Genomic DNA, 8,281 nt, shown 5'->3' with positions numbered 1-8,281 from the left:
ACACAGAGCAGACCTGTCCCATGTTTAGTCCTGACTCTGGGGACACAGAGCAGACCTGTCCCATGTTTAGTCCTAATTCCAGCAGTCGGGTTGCCAGGTTGGTCAGACCCGGCCCAGTAGCCTACAGGAGACTGGAGTCTGGTTGAGCCAGTTCAACGACAGTGAGTACAACTAAAAACTACAGGTGTGCTTTGCCACTGTATTTGCCAACAGAATTAGACAGACGAGTCATTTATTTTGAAAATACTACACAGGATGTTGTGGGGGGCGCCTTTGCTAGCTTGACGCAGCGGTGTTCACTGTGGGCTCACGTCGCCATGGCGAGCCGAAAAACTTCCCCCCTGACCCGGGACAGTGGTGACAAATACTCGATACTGTTGCCCACCTACAACGAAAGGGAGAACCTCCCTCTGATAGTTTGGCTCCTGGTGAAATACTTCGGGGAAAGGTGAGTTCCGGTGAGCTAGCTAAGCTAAGCGGCTAATGCTAGTTAGCTTAGCGTCAGTGCTGTGGTGGCTGACAGTGATGAGCTGTCACTGTGTCACCACACCAGAGTGAGAGAGGGACAACACTTTATGTTTACTTACATTATTATTATTATTGTTATTATTATTATTAATATATTATTATTATTATATATTATAACACATTAATATTGTGTCAAAGCTAACAACACAGTAGAGACGGGGTGTTTTTGAGCTAACGTAGCTAGCTAGCACCAGTGTTAAGTATTAAGTCAGTTTGATATTTAACATTAATTTAATATTCAGAATATAAAACTATAATGCATTTAAACCATTTCATTGAATTATGTCAAACCAGCTGTGTAACATAAAGACTAATATTCCTCATGTGTCACAAGGCTGGTTTTTTAAAAATATATTTTTAATGATTTTATTAAGGGTTTATTAGGATTTTTTGCCAAACTTATTATTATTATTATTATTATTATTATTATTACTACTACTATCATGCTTCCTTATCTTTTGACCTGTAGATGGCAAACCACTTTTGCATCATAAAGACTAATATTCATCAAATATCACAAAGCTTGTTTTTTAATAATATATGTTTAATAATTATTATTAAATTAATTATTAATTAATTAAATTAATTTATGTTTTTAGGATTTATTAGGATTATTTTGCTAAACTTGTTATTATTATAATTGTAACTATTATGCTTCCTTATCTTTGATATAAATATATATTGTTTTTAATGATTATTTAAGTTTTTTTATGATTATTAGGATTTTTTTGCTAAAAAACACTGATTAAAATGAGTGTTTTAAGTTTCGACATCTCCAGGTCAAAAGAGTTTTTCAAAAACTCATAAAAACATAATAATAAGAATAACAAGATAACACACATAACATAATAACAAAACATCTCTTGTGATACTTGTAAAACACTAGGCTTGTATTTGAATAATCTATTTTTTATGATTTATTATGATTTTTTGCTAAACTTAAATCTATTTTGCTTCCTTATCTTTTGACCTGGAGATGTCAAAACCTTAAAACACTTTTTTTAATCAGTGCTTTTCCTGTATTATCCCAGTCAAAGGCTCCCACCTCATGCATAATAGATTTAAGTTCTGTAAAAAAAAAATCATTACCAAATTATAACGTATCATGTTAATGTTTTGTATTTGCAGTGGATATAACTACGATATCATTGTGATTGACGACGGAAGCCCAGATGGGACCCTGGAGGTGGCCGAGCAGTTGCAGAAAATCTACGGAGCAGATAAAATAGTAAGTTCAGGATCAGCACCGCCCACACCATGACGCTGGGCGCTGGGGTTGGATTTACCAACCAAACATCTCTTGCAATATGTAACGCACTGCTACTCAAACTGTGGTACTCGGACCACTGGTGGTACTCAAGCTCTCTGAATGAATAGTGTCGGCCTACGCTGCTGTATGTTAACATTGGTGCTTGAGCGAGCCTGATATTGTCGTACAAAGTTTGAGAACCACTGGTGTAACGTATTAGAATTTATGAAAATGCTGTAACATCTTCATAGAGACACCGGCTGATTGCATAAGTACGATTTACACTATTTAGCTATCGAGCCTCTGTGACAGCTGGATCTCAGGGCGCACTCACACTCTCTATCCGTCCCGTGCCCCGTGCTTTAGGGTCCTTGCCCCCCCCTCCAGGCCCGTTTGTACTCACACTACCTGGGCCTCGGAGAATGCTTCTTGCTGCCTATACGTCATCACGCCGTAACACGTCACACGCATTGATGACGTCATGGCGATGCGTGGCTTTGTTTACAAATCTTTCCGTAGACCTCAGAGTTTTTGTGCGTCTTGTCGACTGTTTTTGAATCTTTTCATCGATCAAATCTGCAGTAAACACTCCACCTCCGCATCACACCAACGTGGGAGTGCGCCCTAATACAAGAATGGTACGTGAGATCTTAATGAAAGTCCTTAATCTCTCTTTTCTGTGCTTCAGCTTCTACGACCAAGGGCGGAAAAATTAGGCCTTGGTAAGTTCAGAACGGTCTTATCCTTTTCTTTTTAACGGCCCTTTCATTCTCGTAACCTTTGCCAACTGAGCTCCCTGTCTCCTTCTTAAAGGCACTGCCTACATCCACGGCATGAAGCACGCCACTGGGAACTTCGTCATCATAATGGACGCTGATCTCTCCCATCACGTGAGTGTTTGTTTCACTGTGTGTTTACAGAAGCTGCACTCACAGGAACACATGAAGCTGAACCAGGGCTCACAGTTATCTTTGTTATTGATTCATCTGTAAGGCGACCGATCGGCTGTTTTGGTCTTATGGCAGGGACACCCCAAGCCGACATCAAAGATCTAGTGGGGTCAAAGGTCGCTCACTGTAAGCCCCGGCTCGGTGTGTCCCTGTCTTTAGTCGACGAGGCTTTCCTAAGTCCATTCATCATTTTTCGACAATGGCTGGTGTGACTCTCATAAGACCATGGGTCCACAAAAGCATTTTGGCCCAGCTGAATGCGCTAATAGGGCAGCACGGTGGTGCGGTGGTTAGCACTGTCGCCTCACGGAAGGAGGGTTGGCGGTTCAAATCCATGCTGGGGCCCTGGAGTGTGCATGTTCTTCCCGTGTCTGCGTGGGTTTTCCCCACAGTCCAAAGACGTGCAGGTGTTCGGTTCATTGATTACTCTAAATCACCCGTAGGTGTGAATGTGAGTGTGAATGGTTTGTCTCTATGTGTCCTGTGATAGACTGGGGTCCTGTCCAGGGTGGACGCCGCCTCACGCCCGATGTCGGCTGGGATCAACTTCAGCCCACCAACAAATGGTTGAAGAAGGATGGATGAAAATGCGAGACCCACTTCTGAAAGTGGCCAACAGAGGGCGCCACAGTCAGTGCTTTGATGGGGCAGCGTTTGTTTTTGTTTTTCTAACTGAGACGCTGCTGTTTGTAGCAGAGTGTAAATACACGGCGCTACACTCACCGGCCACTTTATCAGGTGCACCAGTCCAACTGCTCGTTAACGCACATTTCTAATCAGCCAATCAGGCGGCAGCAGCTCGGTGCATTCAGGCGTGTAGATGTGGTGAAGAGTGTGTGTGTGTGTGTGTGTGTGTGTGTGTGTGTGTGTGTGTGTGTGTGTGTGTGTGTGTGTGTGTGTAGACGTGGTGAAGAGGATGTGCTGCAGCATCAGAACGGGGAAGAAAGGTGATTTACGTGACTTTGAACGTGGCGTGGTTGTTGGTGCAGACGGGAGCTCTGAGTGTTTCACAAACTGCTGATCTACTGGGATTTTAACCCACAACCATCTCCAGGGTTTTTACAGAGAATGGTCCCAAAAAGAGGAAAGATCCAGTGAGCGGCAGTTCTGTGGGCGCACATGTTGATGCCACAGGTCAGAGGACGATGGACACACTGGTTGGAGCTTCTCCTCCTCTTGTCGTCCTCCTCCTTATCTTCTTCCTCTCCTCCCTCTCCTCTTCCTATTCTTCTTCTTCCCCCTCCTCCTCCTCTTCTTCTTCCTCTTGTCCTCCTACTCTTCCTCCTCTCCCTTTTCCTCCTCCTCTTGTTCCTCTTCTTCCCCCTCCTTCTCTTCCTCTTCCTCTCTCCTTTTATTCTGAGGGCGCAAATGTTGATGCCAGAGGTCAGAGGAGAATTGCCCGACTGGTTGGAGCTCCTCCTCCTCCTCCCCCTCCTCTTCCTACTCCCCCTCCTCCTCCTCCTCCTCTTCCTCCTCCTCCTCTTCCTCCTCCTCTTCCTCCTCTTCCTCCTCCTCTCCTCCTCCTCCTCCTCCTCCTCTTCAGACTGGTGTGAGCTGATAGAAAGGCAACAGTAACTCAAATCTCCACTGGTTCCAACAGAGGAATGCAGGAGAGCATCTGTGAACACACAACACCACCGACTCTCTAGAAGATATCTCTACCAGGTGCAGTGCCCTCAGTGCCCTCAGTGCCCTCAGTGCCCTCAGTGCCCTCAGTGCACTGTAGACCATTGAGTTAATCAGAGATAACATGCAGACACCCCCCCCCCCTCCCCCATAGACCAGTCAGTTGGTTGAAGGGGAGGTGGAATTTCAGTCGACCAACATTTTCCTTGGTTTCCAACAGCGAAGTCTATAAAATGTCAGATATCACGGTTTCGTAAATCCCAACGTGTCCTCCTGAAAATGCTTGAAATCACGGATTCTGAATTGCATCAGAGGTAGTGTTTGGATCAGAGATGTGAGCGTACCTGATATGTTTCCTCTCACATCCCTAAAAATTCAACTACTCTTCTATGTATTTGCAATCTCATGTGAAATATAACACCTCCTGTGAATGATCACGTTTTGGACAGAATGTTATTTGATCATTCTTTGTTTTGTTTTGTTTTTTCAGCCCAAATTCATCCCAGAGTTTATTGAGTAAGTACAACTTTTCATTTCAGTTGATTTCTGAGGATTGAAACGATGACATTTAAGCTGCTGTATTACCACAAAGTGTGGTAGTAAGAGAAACTGTGCTGCTGAGTTCCTGCAGCTAACACCCTTTTGTCTTGTTTGTCAGGAAGCAGAAGGAAGGTAATTACGACCTGGTGTCTGGTACTCGATACGGGGGGAACGGAGGCGTGTATGGCTGGGACCTGCGCAGGAAACTCATCAGGTAGCTGCGTGTCAACAACAATCTTCAGTGTCCACTCACCTGTCTCACACTGACCCTCATTACACCAAACAAGAGGCTGAGGTCGGATTATCTGTTCTGTTCTCTGTCTCGTTCGCAGTCGGGGAGCCAACTTTTTGACTCAAGTGTTGTTGAGACCCGGGGCTTCAGACCTCACGGGCAGTTTCAGGTAATCGCTGCGAGTGTTGTGACATAAGAGCCACTGACTTTCGTACGGTCGCGAGCTTGTGTTTGTTCACACTGCTTCTGTTTTTTGTCTCGCTGATGTCAGGTTGTATAAGAAGGAGGTGTTGGAGAGTCTGGTGGAGCGGTGCACGTCCAAAGGGTACGTCTTTCAGATGGAGATGATCATCCGCGCCAGACAGCTCAACTACTCAATCGGAGAAGTGAGTCCCTAATTCGTTTGTGTATTTATGTTTTTAGGAGGATTATTACTGAGTACACACTCAGATCTATGTAGTTATTATCCCTTTTTACAGAATGAGGACCCTGCATTGACAGTTGGCTAAAATGATATTTATCTAGCTGCTCCTTTTTTTTTTTACCAAACTTGTTTAAACCCACTTTCATCCGAGCGTACCCAGATCACTGTTTTTATTTTTTTTGGTCTAAACCTGACCACGCATCCTGGACAACCTGGAAATTTAGGTCGCACTCACACTGTCCATGCGTACCGTGCCCAGAAAGGTGTTACGGGTAAAGCCTAGTTCGTTTGACCAGTGTGAGTGCAACCGTACCACGTCTAGATGCGGCCAGCTTGCCGCCCACGGCCCGTTTGGGAGAGGTGGGCTTTTGTAAAGCACGTTTGCACATGTATGAGCACGAGCACGAGGCCTACGGCGGCTCTCACGTCATTTCCTGTGCGCCTGTTGGGACGTAGATAAAAGAAGGAGGGACCATGCGCGGACATTTCAAACAATGGCGGTGAAAGGTTCACGTTGGTGTGATGCGGAGGTGGAGTGTTTACTGCAGATTTGGTCTTTATCTCCCCCCATCCCCATAAAACTTACATTTGCACATACCACTCTGAATAACGTGGATGTTTTATCACATTTGCACTATATATCCATCTACCTCGTTGCCTATTTGCACCTGTTTAACATTTACATATTTGTTGTCTTTGTTTTTTTTTAGTCTGTTAGGTTCATAACTTATTTATCGATTGTTCTTAGTCACTCTGCTTTGTCGTTGTGCGCTGTCTGCTCTGCGTGCCTTCCCTTTAATTAACCCTTGGGGATAAATAAAGTTTTTTTTTAATCTTACATAAAATGAAGGTTTCACAAACCTGAACCCGGGTTTTAAACTGTGTTCAGGTTTTCACTGTTGCTCTTAATCCTGTGGTTTTTCACAAGTCTAAGTGGTGCAAAAACAGAGTCTGCCCAGGAACATCATTAAGTGAAGTAAGTGTTGTGACCCTGCATCCGTGTGAACAATCCTCTCTTCTCCTTCCAATCAACAGGTCCCCATTTCCTTCGTGGATCGAGTTTACGGAGAGTCCAAACTGGGAGGGAACGAGATCGTGTCCTTCGCCAAAGGACTGATCACGCTCTTCGCTACGACATGATCAGTGACGCGATGAGGTTGAACACCCCCCTGTAGTGTTCCTTTCGCTCTTAAAGTCACCGTCCGAACGTCAATGGGCTTCAAGCTCCTCCCGGCCAGACGGTGACGGCAAATAACAAGAAGGGAGACGTTTCTCTCGCCTGTTAGCAGTAAATCTAAAAGAACCCCCTGTCATTAGTCATCTGGAATACTGAAGGAACTCCGTGCGTTACATTCCCATCATCATCTTTAACGAATGTTGAACAGAGCACACAGTGTCTCATCATTCCCAGTCCAGGCAGTTGACTGAAATCCACAGTGCCGTGGTTCTCAGATGGGTTTAGGTACATGTTTAACTGCTCCACCTGTGATTGTTTGTATGAAATTAAACTCTTTGTATAGTTGCTTCTGTTGTTTTCTGAATGAACGGCGAGCAACAGTCTTTCCTTCTTTCTTCCAGTTTGTACTCGAGGTGAAACCTGAACTAAATGCATGGGGCTGTTGATTTCTGTGAGCCCCGGCGGTTTACGGTTTAACTTTAAGAGCGTTCAGTCAAAACCATGTAAAGGAGGACCCCGGGCCCCGGGCCCCGTCCTGGATGATTCCCATAATGCCCGCCACACGTCCCAGCTCACCGGAAGCTTACCCAACAACAAAGGAAGTTGAACGCTAAAGTCATGAGTGGTTCTTCACACTCTTATGGAGCTTTCAACCACCTCTCTTAACCAGCACATGGTGCGGCAGTAGCAGTCCCCAGGTACCAGTTTGTACATCTTTCTCATATACACAAATGTCAATCAGTAGAAGTCAGATAGTTAGGACATTTAACATCGCACTTGTGTGTAAGGCCGGATTACAAAGTGGACAGATGCCCCAGGGACCCTGAAACCTCCAAGTTTGTAGTGTTTTGTACTGGTTTGGGTTTATTTATATAAACATAATATTAAAGAATATCATTCATTCATCTTCAACCGCTTGTCCCTGTCGGGGTCGCAGGGGGGCTGGAGCCGATCCCAGCTGACATCGGGCGTGAGGCGGGGTACACCCTGGACAGGGCACCAGTCTATCACAGGACACATAGAGACGCACAGAGACAGACAACCATTCACACCTACGGGCAATTTAGAGTCATCAATGAACCGAACACCTGCACGTCTTTGGACTGTGGGAGGAAACCGGAGAACCCGGAGAAAACCCACGCAGACACGGGGAGAACATGCAAACTCCACACAGAAGGGCCCCAGCCGGGATTCAAACCAGGAACCCTCTTGCTGTGAGGCGACAGTGCTAACCACCTCACCAATATGCTCCTTAAAAATGACCCGTGACCCTGTCTTGGAGAAGGCACTTGTATCATGTTGCATACTTAAATTCATATTACTAAACACTGAACCTAGAGCCAGTCAGGTACTATTCTATCATTAAAAACACTCAATGCACAGAAAGTGGCAGGAGTGTGGTCGTGGGCAGTGGTGCGGATCAGATGTCAGGATTTTATCTTATGCATCTGATACCAGGCCCAATAAATCACAACTTCAGAGGCTCGCCACATCATTCAACACGTGCTGCACAGGGATTCATTTATTGTGCTAACCTTTGTGTTAACGGGCACTT

At 45.1% G+C, this 8,281-nt stretch overlaps 1 protein-coding gene across 1 annotated transcript; it reads left to right on the top strand.

The window, feature by feature from the left end:
• The first annotated feature begins 283 nt into the window (after nt 1-283).
• dpm1 (dolichyl-phosphate mannosyltransferase subunit 1, catalytic) lies at nt 284-7,024 on the top strand. Its single transcript, XM_083919596.1, has 9 exons — nt 284-448; nt 1,657-1,756; nt 2,466-2,499; nt 2,591-2,667; nt 4,844-4,869; nt 5,012-5,107; nt 5,226-5,294; nt 5,397-5,511; nt 6,585-7,024. Exons 1-9 carry the CDS (start codon nt 318-320, stop codon nt 6,687-6,689), a joined length of 753 nt encoding a protein of 250 aa, XP_083775722.1. The 5' UTR covers nt 284-317; the 3' UTR covers nt 6,690-7,024.
• Nucleotides 7,025-8,281: the final 1,257 nt, after the last annotated feature.

Source organism: Echiichthys vipera (genome assembly GCF_963691815.1).
Source record: "Echiichthys vipera genome assembly, chromosome: 9".
Taxonomy (NCBI): Eukaryota; Metazoa; Chordata; class Actinopteri; order Perciformes; family Trachinidae; genus Echiichthys; species Echiichthys vipera.
The sequence above is the reverse complement of the archived record's forward strand: the minus strand, read 5'-3'. Positions and strand labels throughout refer to the sequence as shown.

Excerpts from the sequence above, each read along its gene's own strand:
- dpm1 (XM_083919596.1), top strand. The coding sequence starts at position 318 with ATGGCGAGCCGAAAAACTTCCCCCCTGACCCGGGACAGTGGTGACAAA. Across the intron at positions 4,870-5,011 it reads TTCATCCCAGAGTTTATTGA|GAAGCAGAAGGAAGGTAATT; the intron begins GTAAGTACAACT and ends CTTGTTTGTCAG. Across the intron at positions 5,295-5,396 it reads GACCTCACGGGCAGTTTCAG|GTTGTATAAGAAGGAGGTGT; the intron begins GTAATCGCTGCG and ends CGCTGATGTCAG.